Source organism: Borostomias antarcticus (genome assembly GCF_949987555.1).
Source record: "Borostomias antarcticus genome assembly, contig: scaffold_197, whole genome shotgun sequence".
Lineage (NCBI taxonomy): Eukaryota > Metazoa > Chordata > Actinopteri > Stomiiformes > Stomiidae > Borostomias > Borostomias antarcticus.
Genome location: NW_028175693.1, coordinates 25,001 through 45,000, shown reverse-complemented (window position 1 = coordinate 45,000; position 20,000 = coordinate 25,001). Strand labels below are relative to the sequence as shown.

General features: G+C 46.3%; 1 protein-coding gene across 1 annotated transcript in view; it reads right to left on the bottom strand.

Moving 5' to 3' along the window:
• Positions 1-10,979, bottom strand: part of nckap1l (NCK associated protein 1 like) — a 39,992-nt gene extending 29,013 nt beyond the window's left edge. The window contains exons 1-9 of the mRNA XM_084463156.1: positions 10,866-10,979; positions 9,206-9,316; positions 8,892-8,984; positions 7,491-7,547; positions 7,077-7,219; positions 2,549-2,639; positions 2,325-2,462; positions 1,357-1,405; positions 1-91 (exon numbers count right to left, since the gene is read on the bottom strand). The exon at positions 1-91 is cut by the window's left edge and continues 66 nt beyond it. Of these exons, the coding sequence (XP_084319282.1) occupies positions 1-91; positions 1,357-1,405; positions 2,325-2,462; positions 2,549-2,639; positions 7,077-7,219; positions 7,491-7,547; positions 8,892-8,984; positions 9,206-9,316; positions 10,866-10,955 (863 nt within the window). The 5' untranslated portion in view covers positions 10,956-10,979. The remainder of the gene's footprint in view (positions 92-1,356; positions 1,406-2,324; positions 2,463-2,548; positions 2,640-7,076; positions 7,220-7,490; positions 7,548-8,891; positions 8,985-9,205; positions 9,317-10,865) is intronic.
• Between the last annotated feature and the right edge of the window lie 9,021 nt (positions 10,980-20,000).

Below are 20,000 nucleotides of genomic sequence, written 5' to 3'. Positions count from 1 at the left end.
GAGACGTACAGCCCGCTCTTCAACGCCATCTTCCACAGCTCCAGGGACGTCTGGTTACTGTTCAGACTGCTGTGGCACAGCAGGAAACCTACTGCAGACAGGAACACCAACACACACACACACACACACACACACACACACACACACATACACACACACACACAACACCACAACTTCACTACTCCTACCTGTATGATGCACAGAAGAATGTGACAAATAAACCTGACTTTGACTTTAAACACCAAGTCAAACACCACACAACGCCACAAAACACAATACAATATCTCTCAACACAACACTGTAAAACACAATACAATATCTCTCAACACAACGCCACAAAACACAATACAATATCTCTCAACACAACACTGTAAAACACAATACAATATCTCTCAACACAACGGCACAAAACACAATACAATATCTCTCAACACAACGGCACAAAACACAATACAATATCTCTCAACACAACACCACAAAACACAATACAATATCTCTCAACACAACACCACAAACACAATACAATATCTCTCAACACAACACCACAGACACAATACAATATCTCTCAACACAACACCACAAAACACAATACAATATCTCTCAACACAACACCACAAAACACAATACAATATCTCTCAACACAACACCACAAACACAATACAATATCTCTCAACACAACACCACAAACACAATACAATATCTCTCAACACACACGCCACAAAACACAATACAATATCTCTCAACACACGCCACAAAACACAATACAATATCTCTCAACACAACGCCACAAAATACAATACAATATCTCTCAAAACAACACCACAAAACACTATACAACACAACACCACACAATACCACACAGCACCACACAACACAGCACCACAAAACAAAATACCACACAACACAAGACAATACGACACAACACAATATCACACACTACACAACACAATAACTCACAACACCATACAATACCACACAACCCCAAACAACACAGCACCACATAACAATACCACACAACACCACACAAAACAATACCACACAACACAATATAACACAACGCCACACAAAACAATACCACACAACACCACACAAGACCATACGACACAACACAATATCACACAATAACACTACACAACACAATAACTCACAACACCATACAATACCACACAACCCCACACAACACAGCACCACATAACAATACCAGACAACACCACACAAAACAATACCACACAACACAATATCACACAACGCCACACAACACAATAACCCACAACACCACAACACAGCAGGAAACCCCCTGTTGCAGTGAGGGAGGTGAGAGAAGAGGAGGAGGAGGAGGAGGAGGGAGGTACTCACACAGGATCCAGCGCTCCATCACCTCAGTGGACAGGTACTCACAGGACATCTAGTGGTCACCACAAGAACAGCACTGGTTCATCACCACCTACAACACTCTGGTACCCTATTCTACTATGTACAATACTGAGTATGAACTACAGTATCAGACACAGACGATGAAAGTATGAGATAAGTTTTGAAGTATGTGAAGTATTGTAGGTGAAGTATTGTGTTATCCATAGAGGGAGCCACAGGGCAGAGAGAGCAGAGTGATGCTACATCAGAGACTTTTACAGCTGTTTCAGAAGACAACAGCCAGCTGGACACTGTTGGGAGAGGAGAGGAGAGGAGAGGAGAGGAGAGGAGGGGAGAGGAGAGGAGAGGAGAGGAGAGGAGAGGAGGGAATAGAAGAGAAGATGAGAACAGAGAAGAGAAGAGAAGAGAAGAGAAGAGAAGAGAAGAGAAGAGAAGAGAAGAGAAGAGAAGAGAAGAGAAGAGAAAACAAGAGAAGAGAAGAGAAGAGAAGAGAAGAGGAGAGGAGAAGAGAAGAGAAGAGAAGAGAAGAGAAGAGAAGAGAAGAGAAGAGAAGAGAAGAGGAGAGAAGAGGAGAGGAGAGGAGAGAAGAGAAGAGAAGAGAAGAGAAGAGAAGAGAAGAGAAGAGAAGAGAAGAGAGGAGAAGAGAAGAGAAGAGAAGAGGAGAGGAGAGAAGAGAAGAGAAGAGAAGAGAAGAGAAGAGAAGAGAAGAGAAGAGAAGAGAAGAGAAGAGAAGAGAAGAGAAGAGAAGAGAAGAGGAGAGGAGAGGAGAGGAGAGAAGAGGAGAGGAGAGGAGAGAAGAGAAGAGAAGAGAAGAGAAGAGAAGAGGAGAGAAGAGAAGAGGAGAGAAGAGAAGAGAAGAGAAGAGAAGAGAAGAGAAGAGAAGAGAAGAGAAGAGAAGAGAGGAGAAGAGATCTCAGAGGAGGCCTGGGGTGGAGGAGGAGGTAACTGACCGTGGGAGAGCAGGCGGGGTCCAGCATGGTGGGTGAGGAGGAGAGGAGGCTGAGGACCTGGGCGCTGCGCCACTGCTCTGCAGGGAGGTTCCTGCGTGGGTACAGCATCTGCAGGGACAGCAGCGCCTCCGTCACCGACTGGGGGGGAGAGGAGATATAGGTAGAGGATGCTTTACCATGGTTGAACATCCATGAATCATGTGCAGGTGTGTTGAGCGGCTCACCCTGGTGTGGGGACCACACTCCTCAGAGAGCTTCTTCCAGGGCTGCTCATACTCCAGGAACATCTGACCCAGACGAGGGTACGCAGGGTTGCTGCAAGGGGCCACACAAACCATCAGACAATCAACCAAGCAGTCAATCAACCAAGCAATCAGTCCATACATCAACCAAGCAATCAACCAAGCCACCAATCAACCAACCAATCAACCAATAAACCATCAATCAACCAATCAGCCAATCAATCAATCAGCCAATCAACCAAGCAATCAGACAATAAACCAAGCAATCAGTCAGTCAATCAACCAAGCAATCAACTAATAAACCACGAGGGTTACCAAAATGTGGTTTGTGTTTGTATTACTGTACAATGTCTTTCTGCTTGGAGGACTTTTACTAGGATAATTGGAGGTGTTAGTGTGAGTGAATACAGGGCAGGAATCACTGAGCTCAACCTCTCTGCCTCTGCAGTTTGTAGGGAGCTGAGCAGCTCCACTTCTCAAGACCCATATTAGCTTATTCATGTGAAGAGCGAGAAAATTGCAGTGACATTTAAATCCCCTCTTGTGTGTTTGTGGGTCCCCGGGCGCCTCTGGGGGAGATAAGTAACATCCTGGGGTGTGAATAAACACACTGAGAGCTGGAAGGACTGTGAAGGTCAGCAGTCTGCTGGTCGCTCTGGGGAAGCTGAGGCAGCAACTGCTCTCTGCTGATTGGACTATACTGTAATTACAGAAGGACCAGCTCTATCCCATCAGGACTCATTTTCCAGTAATAACAGAAGCCGTTAAAGGGAGGGTAGGAGATTTTTCATCCACTCATAACCACCTTGGTGGGGATTAGATTGCCGATCAACTTCCTATTTTTTGGATTTTGTGGAGCTTTCAGGAACCTATTATGTAAAAATAATTTTCCAAAGATAATAAAACATGAATTGCTAAGTTATGTGTTCCATCTCTCATAAACATTCCAAAAATCCCATTTTCTTTTGCTAATTGAGATAAATTGCCAAATTTAAGATTGCCAAACTTCTCCAAAAATATTAACAAAGTTATAGTCATAAAAAAACATGTTCAGTTTTCAATGTGTTCATTGATCAGTTCCTGGAAATCAGGAATCTTCAAGGCTGGTGACCAAACATCTGTGGCAAACTACAGTTCCATTAGCATCTTACCTGTGGTCAAACTACAGGCCCGTTAGCATCTTACCTGTGGTCAAACTACAGGCCCGTTAGCATCTTACCTGTGGTCAAACTACAGGCCCATTAGCATCTTACCTGTGGTCAAACTACAGGCCCATTAGCATCTTACCTGTGGTCAAACTACAGGCCCATTAGCATCTTACATGTGGTCAAACTACAGGCCCGTTAGCATCTTACCTGTGGGCAAACTACAGTTCCATTAGCATCTTACCTGTGGTCAAACTACAGTTCCATTAGCATCTTACCTGTGGTCAAACTACAGGCCCGTTAGCATCTTACCTGTGGTCAAACTACAGGCCCATTAGCATCTTACCTGTGGTCAAACTACAGTTCCATTAGCATCTTACCTGTGGTCAAACTACAGGCCCATTAGCATCTTACCTGTGGTCAAACTACAGACCCGTTAGCAGCTTACCTGTGGTCAAACTACAGGCCCATTAGCATCTTACCTGTGGTCAAACTACAGACCCATTAGCATCTTACCTGTGGTCAAACTACAGTTCCATTAGCATCTTACCTGGGGTGTCCAAGGTGGCTAAACAGTTGACTGATCACCTGAATATGGGCCATACACCTTTACACCCAATGCAGTTTGTATTTCGTACCAACCACTCAACAGAGACAGCCAACTGCTTCTTCCTTGAGAGTGTAAAGTCTAAGCTAGACGAAGGCGGTGTAATAGGTGCAGTTTTTTTTAGATCTGAAGAAAGCCTTTGACACAGTGAACCATGAGGTGCTCCTGTCAAAGCTACCCACTTTTAACCTCTCACCTGATGCCATCAAATGGATGCACTCATACCTGACAAACAGAAAGCAATGTGTTCGCATTGGAAACGCTCAATCAACTTATCTCAATTGTAACATTGGAGTTCCTCAAGGTTCAATACTGGGGCCAATTTTATTCAGTCTGTATATCAATGATTTACCCTCTGTCCATCTGTCAACATACAAATGTATGCTGATGACTAGGGGTGTAACGATACACTAATTTCACGATACGATACGATACACGATATTGGGTTGACGATAACAAAACGATATGATACACTAAGGGCAGGTGTGAAGCGTTGCAGTAGCGCTGCTGTTCACACCAATAGTGCATTTCTCCACATTTCTACTCCACTACACTTTGTGAATTTAGAGCTTAACTGTTGTAATATCATGGAGGCCTAGAGACAAAAGACGTGTTTGTTACCAGCGTTGTGTAGCCAGCGTTCACTGATATACAATAAACATATCATGATATTGTTTTCACCTTGACGATACGTATTGTGACGATTCTGTATCGCGATATATTGTGGCACAATATATTGTTACACCCGTACTGATGACACAGTCTTATATGTACATAATGAACAAACAACGAGATGCAAACAATCTAACAGCAGCTATATGGTTCATGTATCTGACTGGTTAAATAACTCATGTTTACATCTGAATGTCAGCAAAACTGTCTGCATGTATTTTTCACGCAAAACCTCTGAGACTCATCAACCTGATGTTCTGGTGAAGGGAGAGAAGCTCCAGATAGTGTCCGAGTTCAAATATCTTGGAATCATTTTAGATTCAGACCTATCCTTTAAAAAGCATGTGAAAAAAGGTGGCCAATACTATCAAGTTCAATCTGGTCAAGTTTAGGCATATAAGGTCTTATTTAACAACTGAAGCAGCCATCTTTATGCCTGGTATGATCTTCTCCCACACAACATATTGTTTCGCAGGCAAACATCACAACTTTGAAATCAATTGAGTCGCTCTACAAACAGACACTAAAAGCCCTGGACTGCAAGAACAATAGGTAGCACCACTGCAAGATAGTACAAAAGTACAACTTATTTAATGTTGCTAGTTTTAGCCACTATGTAGATGCCTGCCTCATCTTTAGGGTCCTGCATGGTCCTGCACCTCCCCCACTCAGCCAGCTCATAAAGCAGAGGGATGGTAGCAGCAGGGCAACAAGGGCCACCATCAGAGGGGACTGCGTTGTTCCTTACAGACGCAGCGCGTTTGGACAAACAGGCTTCTCAGTTAGAGCCACCCACTACTGGAATAGTCTTCCTAGTGCACTGAGGGAAAGACCTACCTTTACAACTTTTAAACATAGACTTAAAGTCGCACTGAAACGGACGTTTGAGATCATCTAACTTCCCTAGTTTGACGTATTTCCGATGCAAACAAGCTATGAGGGTGGGACATATGTTTAGAGGAATTTGATTGGAACATTGACAAGTGGACGGGTTTTAAGAACTTTAGAGAGATTCGATAGGATAGCGTTGATTGACGGGTGGATGTCGTGAGATTATTGGCCTAAAATCTAAGGTACCTGTTGTCGTTATTGCACGTGACCTACCGTTCTCCAGGAAGTAAGAAATTATATACTTTGAAATAAGATTACAACAAAAGTAGAATTTTGTAATTTTTTTGGCATACATTGTTGAATAGGTGAACACTATGACTAATTATGTGAACCAAAATGGGAAAGAATGCTTTTTTCATTTCAGTGCGACTTTAAGACATGGCTTAAAGCAAACCAGATTTGCAATCACTGAGTAGGCTATCATCTCTGGAACTCTCTGTTACATCTTTGGATACTGCAGATGAAAATTAGCTTAGGTCTACTAGCTAACTCTGGTACATTTACATTGATGTGGACACTGATATGTTGATTAATGTGCATTGTCCCTTCTTTTAAATAAATAAATAAATTACAAAATCAGCAATTCATCTATAGTAGACCAAACCTACAGTAGGACTTATAAATGATCCAGAAGGATATACTTGTATTCCATTAAGAACTTATAAATGATCCAGAAGGATGTACGTGTATTCCATTAAGAACTTATAAATGATCCAGAAGGATGTACGTGTATTCCATTAAGAACTTATAAATGATCCAGAAGGATATACTTGTATTCCATTAAGAACTTATAATGATGATGAATGGGGACTCTGACCGGAGCATGCAGGACCCACAGCTGCTGACCTGGTCCTGGGGAGGTCTTCATATAAACTGTGCTAGAGAACCATTTGTACCCTTTGAACAAAGGTTCCAGAAAGAATCCTTTTCATGTCAGATAGAACCATTCCATGTCAGATAGAACCATTCCATGTCAGATAGAACCATTCCATGTCAGATAGAACCATTCCATGTCAGATAGAGCCATGGATTCCAAACAGCACCTTATACGAATATGAGACCTCTGTCTCAATAGGACTTCCCTGGTAAAATAAAGGTTTAATAAAAAATATATACTGCCTATTCTCCTGTATATGGCCATGTGCTCTATATGACAACAGATACTGTATGATCCAGAACTGGCCCGACGTCTCACCTGCAGCCGTTGGCCATCTCGTGCGCACAGTTGTACATTCCCACCAGGACCTTCCTGTCTTCGATGCGGGAGAGCATGACGATGACCGAGGTGTAGGTCACGATCAGGTCCAGGTAGCTCTTGGTGAAGTCAAAGTTGATGATCTGAAAAATAATCAAGCAGACTCGTAATAAAGGAGTAAACAGAACTAAACAATTAATGTTCTTCTCACTAAACATCTTTATATCTTGTTAGATTATGGGACTGTGTCCTGGATGTGGATAAAGCCTAGCTCCAGACTACAGACAAGACTGCATAATCCGCATTGCTAGTGTGATGCTCAAAAACGATATCTTATATTCGGATTTGTGAGGTCATTGTGCCGTACTGTCTAACCCCTATCCCCAACCATCATTGCTGCTCATCAGTACTTACAATGTTGAAGAAACACAGGCTAGCATCTATTGTGTTGAACAGGTCATACACATGGTCCTGTCAAAGAGAGGATATGGATTTAGAGATAGAACACACACTGTTAATATGGAGTTAGACTTAGAACGCGTTGACACAGTTTGACAAAGGCCACATAGTCCAACACTACCATGGTATGTTGGTTTGATATGGTTTGATATTTCGCTCGTGCAAAGTCCAGAGTCAGTGGAGGTGTCTATTATGGGGGTGGAATAAACGATGCGGTGAAGGGGTGCCTTTCCCATGCCAATCCATTTAGCCACAGTATAAAGAACAAACTAAACGCTGAATGAGCATGGAGGAGAGAGGAGAGAGGCGGATGCTTCATGAGTCTAATGATCTCCTGCTGATGAAAGAGTTGCTCAGTAGAACTTAACAGAGGCTGTCAGTATTTAATGAATGTATTTGTAGGCCTACAGAAAGATGTGGTGATGTGTTTATGTCAGTAAAGTACAGTACTATCTGAATTTAATGCATTTTGTGTTGTTGGCTATTGATGTAGGCTACCGTATCAGCTTGTAGGTGTTATTCATACGTTCCTGGCATGGCCAGCGTGGGATTAGAACCTCCCGCGGGACAGACACTGTTTTAACCAGCTACGCTGATGAAAAACTAGCTCTTCATCAGCATGGGTGGACTTTATACTGCGGGAGTGAGTTTAACCAACAACTCGCTACCTAATCGGAACTCACGATGACTCGGTTTCACTTGGTTACATAGACTAATAAAAAATTTAAAGGATGGTATTGGTAGGCTATAAGCTGACATTTAGCCAATGGGAGAGGTTGACACCTCCTACCAACACCCACTTGAACAGCTCCACCTACTTTGAAGCAAACTTTGCACGATCCTGGCAAACACACCTTTAGGTGGCACAAAAATTCTCAAAAACTGAAATGCCTATTGTGCTTATCTTTGCCTACAGCATGAGAGGTAACAGCAGTGCACCAGCATGTAGGCCCAGACATTATGAATACAGAGTTAGAACACAGATGGTGTTAGTTAGAATCAGAATAACAAGCTCAAAGCTCTGAGGCTGAGCTCCACCCTGGAGAGATCTGAATCACTGAATTACCATAAACATTTATTTTTATTCCTGTTGTATTCAATTATTCATAGCGTCCCCAGCCTACCTCAGCTCTGCTGTGAAACCTCCACACAGAACCGCCCGAGGTGCATAAACTAACAAAAAAGATGGAATTTATATTTTGCTCATTTGGAAAGAAAACACTCTATATGTAAATTGAGGATTGAGGTCATCTCTGCAGTACCGGAGGAGGAGGAGACTCAGTCACTGGATACTCTACAGAAGTGTGTTACAATCTCAAACACTTTCTAAATGCAGCTTGATGACATTTGATTTACCCTGAACTCCATGACATCCAGGAAGGAGTCGTAGTACTCAGACATGGCCTGCATCACATCAGTCTTCTGCCTCTGGATCGAGGTCAGGTGTTGCTGCAGGTGATGAGAAAACAGATCCCCATGGTTACACACTGCTAGTCACTGTCCTTTCATAGTCAGAGAGAGGATCTGTGGTAAATATATACTAATGGAAATGTACAACTATAGTACTGTATGTTAGTACTTACTGTCTTCACAACTGGAACTGAAACTTTAAATATCCTAAGAGTTGAATGAGCAGTAGCTGTCTGGGTGTTTCGATGTGGTAAACTTACACTGTTGCCTCTGAAGTCAATTTTGGGGAACTTCTTGTTGATGTATTTGACAGCAGGCTCCATGGCCTTGTCTGCCAGCAAGGGGGGGCGCAGCTTCGGGTCTGAGCATATCTGGGAGGGGAGGGGTGAGAAAGAGAGATGAAAAGGAAGAAAGAGTATCCAGCCCCAGCCCCAGCCTTAGCCCCAGCCCCAGCCTCAGACCCAGCCCCAGCCCCAGCCTTAGCCCTAGCCCCAGCCCCAGCCTCAGCCCCAGCCCCAGCCCCAGCCCCAGCCCCAGCCCCAGCCTCAGCCTCAGCCCCAGCCCCAGCCCCAGCCCCAGCCCCAGCCCCAGCCCCAGCCCCAGCCCCAGCCTCAGCCCCAGCATCACCCTCACCCTCAGCCCCAGCCCCAGCCCCAGCCTCACCCTCACCCTCAGCCCCAGCCCCAGCCTCAGCCTCAGCCCCAGCCCCAGCCCCAGCCCCAGCCCCAGCCCCAGCCCCAGCCTCAGCCTCAGCCCCAGCCCCAGCATCACCCTCAGCCCCAGCCCCAGCCTCACCCTCACCCTCACCCTCACCCTCACCCTCACCCTCACCCTCACCCTCACCCTCAGCCCCAGCCCCAGCCCCAAAGCGTGCAAATACAGTTTCAGATAAGACTTTCTCATAAGAGGAGAAACTCTGCTTCCTGTAACTGAATGTAGGCTCGCTAAAGGCCCACAAAACTACCGAAACAACATTCATGAATTCATGCAATACATTCATGACAACAACACCCTTTAAATGTCCTTCCTCCTTCCTCAGATATGTGGCTGAAATATTACTCCATACAAATTGTTGATAGTTGGTCTTTACTTTCATATACAGACTGTTAGTGTTACATTTGTGTTGTCTTAGTACTCCTACTGTATAGTGTGAACATAGAGATGTGTGTCATATTCCGTGTGTGTGTGTGTGTGTGTGTGTGTGTGTGTGTGTGTGTGTGTGTGTGTGAGTGTGTGTGTGTGTGTGTGTGTGTGTGTGTGTGTGTGTGTGTGTGTGTGTGTGTGTGTGTGTGTGTGTGTTTTCCGGAGTTAACAGCCGTCAGTCTGGGTGGCTGACAGATCATGACTGACTTCCTCTCTGTACTTCCTCTTGAGTGGGGAGCTTGAGGCTCGCTAGCTTAGACTCTATACTAGCTTAGACTCTCTACTAGCTAAGACTCTATACTAGCTTAGACTCTATACAATAAAATACGTCACTGAGCAAATATTATCTTGAGAGCATTTGATTCCTACTGTAGATGAACGCCTGACAGATTGATTCAACTAGTTGAAAGTTTATCACTGAATTCAACGGTGCTGAGAGTGTCTTCTGTGGCAATGAGACCAGGATCATTACGGATCATTCTTTAATATCATATCAAGCCCTTTGATCATTACGGATTATTCTTTAATATCATATCAAGCCCTTTGATCAGATGACAGAAAGTATGCATTCAAGTTTTCCCTCTTCCACATGTCACCATTTCAGAAATACGGGCAAATACCGTAGCTTCTCTAATTCACCATTTTCTGCCAAGCCACAAAAGTTGTTTTTTTCCGGGCTGCGCATAAAGTACAATTCTGTCACAGGCCCTCACCCTCCCTCCTTCCTTCCCTCCCTCCCTCCCTCCTTCTCTCCCTCCATCTTTCCTAACTCCTCACCTTCTTGATGTAGCACAGGCGGTCCAGCACCCCTCTGCCTCGCTCGTTGAGGATGGTCAGCTTCTCGGCCAGTTTCTGCTGGTAGGCCATGACTATTGGACCTCACACTCTTCCACCTCCTGCTCTACCCTGGTCTCTGGTCCACACTCACACTCACACGCCTCCCAAACAAGCGCACCCAGGCCACACATGGGTGGAGCAAGCTAGGGGAAGTGGGAGGAGTCTGGACTGTGAAGACGTGTTGTCATCAAAGATGCTAACATGAGGAGGAAGAAGTGGCGGTGCCCTGGCTGTCTCCGTCTCAGGACTGGCAGCTACTGCCCAAAAACATGCCAACGGCAACTTGACCGGGACGGCCATTCAGCTGGCCTGTCTCCCTGCCCCTCTGACTGCTGCTACTGGAGAGGGAACCATAGACAGGGTTATACAAGGAGGAAGTGGAAGCTGTGTGTTTCCTGTCAGTCATCTGATCCTCCTACGTAGTGTACGGTGTGCTACACACAGTACTAGATTACCTCCACGCTGGTCCTCCGAAAACTAAACACACTGACATCTCCATATCCAGGAACTAGATAGATACACCAGAGTTAAAATCAGAATCCGTTTATTGCCATGCAGTTTTACAACGTACTTGGAATTTGCTTTCGTTCGTGGTGCATAACATTGAGACAACATTGGACAGGGTGCAGGGACGAGACAGGACAGTGCAAAGACAGGACAGCTGTCCTCTGCTGTGCCTTCTTCACGAGGGAGCTGGTGTTTAGTTCCCATTTGAGGTCCCAGGAGATGGTGGTGTCCAGGAAGAGGAAGAAGTCGACAGTGAACACTGGGGTGTCATTCAGTGTTATGGGGGGGTGGGGGAGGGGGGGTGGGTTCTTTCTAAAGTCTACAATCATCTCCACTGTCTTGAGAACGTTGAGCTCCAGGTTGTTTTGGCTGCACCAGGACAGCAGCTGGTCGATCTCCCCCCTGTAGGCAGTCCGATGATGGGGGTGTCCTCCGCAAACTTTAGGAGCTTGACAGACTGGTGGCTGGAGGTGCAGCGGTCTTTAGGAGCTTGACAGACTGGTGGCTGGAGGTGCAGCGGTCTTTAGGAGCTTGACAGACTGGTGGCTGGAGGTGCAGCGGTCTTTAGGAGCTTGACAGACTGGCTGGAGGTGCAGCGGTCTTTAGGAGCTTGACAGACTGGTGGCTGGAGGTGCAGCGGTCTTTAGGAGCTTGACAGACTGGTGGCTGGAGGTGCGGCGGTCTTTAGGAGCTTGACAGACTGGCTGGAGGTGCAGCGGTCTTTAGGAGCTTGACAGACTGGTGGCTGGAGGTGCAGCGGTCTCTGTGAAGTGATTTCTATGCCCAGTGTCCAATGACATACTCTTACAGACAGGCATCACAATAATAGACGTATAAAAGTGCAGAGACAAGTAAAACAAGTGAACTTATTGTCCCCCACCAATGATGTTGCCCCATATGGTCAATGAAGCAGCGTAAGCAAGTGTAATACAGTAACTAGAACCCCTAGAGGTGGGCTCTGGTACATCTTGTAAATCCTTGTAAAATAAACATGGACCAAACAAGGAGGCTTGATTTGGAAAGCAGAAGGGCCTCTGGACTGTACCTTTACTGAGACACAGAGTATAGATATTTGTGGACAAAGCGATATGTATTTGCAATGGGAGAATGAAGTGTGGAAGCTAGGGAGCTCCTGCAGATCTACACCCTGTGAGTTTGGAGAGAAGAACGGCCCCTGAGTAGAATGGACGACTACACCTGTACTGAGACAGGAATAATCAGCTCTGGCTAGCCCCCCTAGTGGTGGGCTCTGGTACATCTCATAGGACAGACGAACGAAAGGACAAATACTGTTTTAAATAGCCCCCTTCTGATTTCATCAGGGGGAGGGGGAATAGACAGTAGAGCAGTAGACCCCCCAAAAAAACAGTTAATCTGAAGTCCACTAGATGTCACCCTCTACCTACTGGTAGAGGAGTCATTCACTATCCTCTCTCACTCTCTCTCTCTCTCTCTCTCTCTCTCTCCCTCTCTCTCTCTCTCTCTCTCTCTCTCTCTCTCTCTCTCTCTCTCTCTCTCTCAGACTCTCACCTCTCTCAGACAGTCTGACTCAAAATGGCTCCACCTCTCTCTTAGATGCTGGTCTCTACATTATAGTAACCTCTGTTGACAAAGACAAATGCATCGGCTACAATACTTCTCTCAGTCCCTTCTTTAGTGTGCCTTCACTTTCATGTGCTTTGTCACTTCTTATTTCATGTTTATGGAAATTAAATATTTATTTTATGTTGAAGATCACAGTCGAAGACATTCACTGTAGGCTCTCTTCCACACCTTGACCTTACTAAAACACTAAACATTTCACAACATGTTCACAGTTCCTTACTTGCATTGAGTGGTGTTGCTAGGACCGGATTGGTTTCATTCTGAAGCTTGATTCCAGAATAGGCTACAGCTACAGACTGATTAGACATTATTACTGTCTAGTGTCTAGAGAGTTTACCATGCAAACTAGAAAAGTAATTCTGCAGCCAAGTGCCACTCTCTCTGTCTCAGGAAGGCGGTCTCAGGAAGGTGAAGATGTTTGGGAGGTTTTCAGAAGAACTAATGAAGTCAACAACCACCACAGTTAGCACAGCCCTGATGATATGAGGGAACTCAGCGGTCGTCTGTAATCTGTTTATAATTTCCCACTGGCAGTCTGGGAGCGCTAGACATGTTAACCAGACTGTCTGGGGCAGCACACAGGGGATGAGCTGGGGCTGGGGCTGGGGCTGGGGCTGGGGCTGGGGCTGGGGCTGGGGCTGGGGCTGGGGCTGGGGCTGGGGCTGGGAATGGGGCTGGGGCTGGGGCTGGGGATGGGGCTGGGGCTAGGAATGGGGCTGGGGCTGGGGCTAGGTCTTGGGATGGGGCTGGGGCTGTCCATAGGTACTGTAGGGCTTTGGGATGTTGTACAGGCTTGTGGGTGGGGATTCTGCTCCTGTGGCTGGCTGCAGTCCAGATGTCAGAGAAGTATGGTTAGGCTAGGCGAGGCTAGGCTAGGCTAGGCTAGGCTTGGTTAGGCGAGGCGAGGCGAGGCGAGGCGAGGTGAGGCTAGGCTTGGCTATGTGATACAAAAAATCTAAAAATATCAGATGTATGAAACACAATTCCTGATCAGAGTCCTTTCCTGTGGAGCTCACTAAGCTTACTACTCAACAGCATACAGGCCACAAACACACATGGTATGGATCTGGCTGCCTGAGTATAGCATAGTATAGAATAGTACTTTCTAGTTTGGTATGGTAAGGTATGGTGTAGAGTAATGTAGTACAGTCTCCTCTCTTCTCTGTTAACCACACAGTCTGGGATTCCCCTCAGTGAATGTGCGCCAGGCCCAGGAGTCTGTAATTATGGATTTAAATGGTTAATATGGATGAAAGACGACAGACTCCCTCTGGCAGGTTGGAACCTGGTAGGAAGACATATAGAGAACAAAAGGAACAGGAGAACTGAAGCAGAGGGCAGAGCAGAATTTCACTCGAATCGAACTATAAAACCCAGGTTTAAAGAGGAAGAGGACAGAGATGTTATTGGTTCTAGAAGAGGAGGGGACAGAGATGTTATTGGTTCTAGGGGAGGAGGGGACAGAGATGTTATTGGTTCTAGAAGAGGAGGGGACAGATATGTTATTGGTTCTAGAAGAGGAGGGGACAGAGATGTTATTGGTTCTAGAAGAGGAGGGGACAGAGATGTTATTGGTGCTAGAAGAGGAGGGGACAGATATGTTATTGGTTCTAGGGGAGGAGGGGACAGATATGTTATTGGTTCTAGGGGAGGAGGGGACAGAGATGTTATTGGTCCTAGAGGAGGAGTGGACACAGATGTTATTGGTTCTAGAAGAGGACAGAGATGTTATTGGTTCTAGAAGGGAAGCGGACAGAAATGTTATCAGTTCTAGAAGAAGAGTGGACAGAGATGTTATTGGTTCTAGGGGAGGAGGGGACAGAGATGTTATTGGTTCTAGAGGAGGAGGGGAGAAAGATGTTATTGGTTCTAGAAAAGGAGGGGACAGAGATGTTATTGGTTCTGGAAAAGGAGGGGACAGAGATGTTATTGGTTCTAGAGGAGGAGGGGACAGAGATGTGATTGGTTCTAGAGGAGGAGGGGACAGAGAAGTTATGTACAAAGAGAATCAGTGGGTTCTCCCCCAAGTCAAACTGACAGAGGAATGCAGTGGCATTCACAACCATCTGAGAATGAGAGAGAGAGAGAGAGAGAGAGAGAGAGAGACAGAGAGAGAGAGACAGAGAGACAGACAGAGAGAACAACAGAGAGAGAGAGACAGAGAGAGAGAGAGAGAGACAGAGAGAGAGAGAGAGAGACAGACAGACTGAGGTAGATCAAATTGGAGTGAATGAAATGAGCGAGTGAGTAAGCAGGATAACTAAAGAGAAAAGGGTGAGAGGAAGAGAGCGAGAGAGAATGAGAGAACAATCATCCTCCTATAAGAGAGGGAAGGTTTGGCTGCAGGTCTTCTGGCTGAGCCTTCAGCCCCTGAATCACACGCACACTTTCATTTTGGAAATGCGACCCAGGGTCTGAACGTGCTCTCGTCCAGAGTGACGCCTACAGTTCAGGCGAATAACCGTATGTCATATTTGCATTTACAGTTGTGTTACTGTTTTGTAATCTCAGTGTCTTCTGACTTTTACATTAAAAGGGAGTTAAATGCATAGCACTACATAGAACATGTGTACTTGCTGTAATGTAGTGAAGTGATGTATATCATTCACATAAAATATTATGGTCTGTCCATCTGCTACTGATCAAGTTCTCCCCAAATAATCCAAAAGGACATGGTTATTCGTCTATAGGCTTATTTTCTCGGTTGGAATTCCGAACGAGCCAATCAGCATCCTGCGTCCTGAATGTCTATCTATCTATCTATCTATCTATCTATCTATCTATCTATCTATCTATCTATCTATCTATCTATCTATCTATCTATCTATCTATCTATCTATCTATCTATCTATCTATCTATCACACACACACACACACACACACACACACACACACACACACACACACACACACACACAACCATATATTTTAGCCAAGGGTTGGCTTGAGCTGTGCCAGCGACCAGATGGGCAGAATGGTGTCAGAGAGGGGGGGTGAACTCTTCAGCTTGGCAGGGAGGGGAGGTTGAGCTGGAGGCCCTGTCAACGGAGGGAGAGAGGGAAGGATGGAGGAAGGGTGAGAGTTAAGTCCACCGTTGTTATTTGTTTGAGTTCAACTGTGAATCTGCCTAGATCATTAAGTAAGTGGTTCTGGAGCCTAGTGGCCCATAGGGCAGGAGCCTATCTCCTGATTCCTTAGCGTGAGGCAGCTTGATGTACCAGTCCACCCCCTGGACATGACGCTAGTATGTTGCAGGAACTTACCCCCAATCCAACCCTTGATGAGAGCCAAGCAGAGAGGCATTGGGTACCATTTTTTATAGTCTTGGGTAAGACTCGGCCGGGGATCGGACCCCAACCTCACAGGGTGGACACTTTAACCCCATGGGTTGAAACTGCTGCGTCCAGATGTGCAAAGCTGATGGAGAATTACCCAGACTGCCAAATGTGCTTCTACCAAGTAGCCTATAACTCTAGGGGATGAATACTTATGGAATCAATTATTTTCTGTTTTTGATTTGTAATTTATTTAGGAAAATATGTCGGTTTTACTTTGACTTTGACATCATAGAGTACTTTGTGTTTATCAGTGATAAAAAAAAAAACATCAATTTTGATTCCATGTTGTAAACCCAATGTGAAAATTACAGTAGGCACTATACTGTACCGTGTGTGTGTGTGTGTGTGTGTGTGTGTGTGTGTGTGCTTCCTCCAGTCTAAAGGGCTGCATGGTTCTCTGTGCCTGTTGGGGCAAATTCACATTTCACACTGGGCGTGTCTCACACTGCACGCAAACACACACTTCTATCCCAAATCAGGAAAAATGTCCTGGCCAACTTCTCCCACTTCTGAGGATTATTCTCTATCTCTCTCTCACTCTCTCTTTCACAACTCTCTCTGTATTTCACTCTGTCTCACACCAACATGGGCGCTTTAATAGGGGGGGCAGGGGGGGGGGGGCAAGTGCCCCCCCTGATTGGCCAGCCCGACTCTGCTCAAATTCATTAAAAAAAAAATAAAAAAATTGTATTACTAATTAACACATTTATTATTAAATACATAATTGTGGTTTGTATCAGTTTGTGTTAGGTCATCATTCATTTTAAACGGGCATTTATTACTTAAACTAGGCTACCTTTAAAAAATATATATATTATCCACCAATGGCACAACTCGTCCGTCAACCTCAACTATTTCCGGTTTGATCTGTTACCGCAAAAAAAATGAGATCTGACTGTAGCCTACTGCTCAGTGCTCAACAAGCTACAACTAGCCAACCTGCTCACAATGGAGAAAAGAGCTATAAAAACAATTGACCACTTCTTCATAAAAAAATAAAATAAAACTGGCAATGCTAATGAAGAAGCTACCACTCGACATGACACCACAGCAGGTGCAATCAAATGCAGAAGTGCTCCAGAGGCTATCGAAGCTATGCTTAATTTAGTTACTGTTGTGCTACCGACATGGCATAGCCTATTTGGAAGGCTGCGGACTGCCTGTGTGTGATAGCCTACACTCACTGCTCTGCTACGTGCACAGAAGCAGTTTGATGTTGTGATGTTGGGTATGGCCTAGTGCTCGGTCATAAAGTCATATTGACATGCTCGTGGTGTCTAGATGAAGTTTGATGCGTTGTGCATATTGAATTGTCATACGGATTTCTTATTAGCATACTGTTCACAACTGGCATTCTTTGTAAATAGATGGGACGAGACGGCAGAACTGTTGTTTTTTTTCTCACGTCAAAATGTTGCCCCCCCTACTCTCAGATGGTAACATGATGCCCCCCCCCCTACTCTCAGAGGGTAACATCACCTATGCACACCAACACAACTGCTCTCTCTCCTCTTTTCTTCTCTCTCTCTCTCTATAGTCTCTTTCCAAACCTTTGAACAAACTGCCAAGTAGGAAAGCTGGCTGTCCATCTGTAGAGCTTCTCTGGGAAAACGAGAACCACTGATTCTTCAAAAGACAGAAATAGGGCAAGAAAGAGAAATATACAGTAGAGATGAATCCAGAGAGTGATAGATAACGAGAGAAAGAGAGAGAGAGGTAGGGAGGGATAGAGAGAGAGAGAGAGAGAGAGAGAGGGAGAGGTAGGGAGGGATAGAGAGAGAGAGAGAGAGAGAGAGTAATAAGAATGCTATCATGGCTGAGATAAAAGCAGTCATTCAAAGTGAATTCTGAGTTGTAGAAATAGTAGAGATAGTTGAAGTGAGTTCAGTTTTCTCCAGCTCTCTGTAAGCAGACGTGTAAACCGAGAGCCGCAGCAGACGCATCAGAATCGCTCAGGCTTTCTTTCAGGCTGGTGTGGTTTTTTTCATTCCATTAATGCGGCGGGTACGAAGCCCAAGAGAACCATAATTGTTCCCAGACCCTGAGATGCCCGGTCAGGGATCATCTGGTCTCCGAGCTCTCAGCTGGGCCGCGAGATGGAATAACAGGTGGTCTCATTAGCACGTCCTCCTCCTAGTCCTCTCCACCTACCTCCCCCCTGTCTCCCTAATGACCAGCCACCCTGGCTGAGACGACCAGGGCCGGACCAGCAGAGAGCCACGCTCCTCCTCCTCCTCCTCCTCCTCCTCCTCCTCCTCCTCCTCCTCCTCCTCCTCCTCCTCCTCCTCCTCCTCCTCCTCCTCCTCCTCCTCCTCCTCCTGTTGCCGTGGTTAAAGAAGACATGGCTGGTGTGTGATGCTGGTTCTGGAGCCGGGGCAGCTGGTCCTGTGGTGTTTGTGGGTCATGGTTTCTCCGGGTCAGTATCCTCCGGTATGGCCGTAGCGCGCTGGTCCTGCGTCCCCGAGGCAGGCCGGTCCTGCGGTCCCCTCATGGCTTCTCCAGGCGCGTGGCCTCATGATTTATGACCCTGTAATAACAGGTTACAGTAGCCAGACCAACCAGACACTACGGCTGAGTCCTGCTCCTGGTCAGGGAGGAGCAGCTGAGACTGATTAAGGAGTGGACTGAGCCAGCACCAGCTGATCACTGACAGGAGACGGGGGAGGAGGGACAGATAAGAGGGGAGGAGAGGAGAGGAGAGGAGGAGGAAAAAGAGAGAGGGGGAGGAAAGAGGGGAGGAAGGGAGAGATAAGAGGGGAGGAATACAGAGTGAGGGGGGGAGGAGGAGGGGAGAAGGGGGAGACAGAAAAAGAGGAGGAGAAAAGAGAAAGGAGAAGAGTGGGAGGACAGAAAAAAGGAGGAGAGAGAGAGTGGGAGGAAAGAGAGGGGGAAAGAGAGGAGGGAAGAGAGGGGGAGGGAGGAAAGTAAATAGTGGGAGTGGGTTGAGAGAGAGGGGGAGGGAGGAGAGACCGAGAGAGACCAACGGTAAGACATACCTCAACTGATCTGGGATTTCCTTCCTGACTCAACGCACATTCACTCTGGATCTGGAATGCATGAGGTCAGTGGGGGAGACGGTACACAACCATGTCCCTGTCCTCTAACGCTGTCCCTGTCCTCTAACGCTGTCCCTGTCCTCTAACGCTGTCCCTGTCCTCTAACGCTGTCCCTGTCCTCTAACGCTGTCCCTGTCCTCTAACGCTGTCCCTGTCCTCTAACGCTGTCCCTGTCCTCTAACGCTGTCCCTGTCCTCTAACGCTGTCCCTGTCCTCTAACGCTGTCCCTGTCCTCTAACGCTGTCCCTGTCCTCTAACGCTGTCCCTGTCCTCTAACGCTGTCCCTGTCCTCTAACGCTGTCCCTGTCCTCTAACGCTGTCCCTGTCCTCTAACGCTGTCCCTGTCCTCTAACGCTGTCCCTGTCCTCTAACGCTGTCCCTGTCCTCTAACGCTGTCCCTGTCCTCTAACGCTGTCCCTGTCCTCTAACGCTGTCCCTGTCCTCTAACGCTGTCCCTGTCCTCTAACGCTGTCCCTGTCCTCTAACGCTGTCCCTGTCCTCTAACGCTGTCCCTGTCCTCTAACGCTGTCCCTGTCCTCTAACGCTGTCCCTGTCCTCTAACGCTGTCC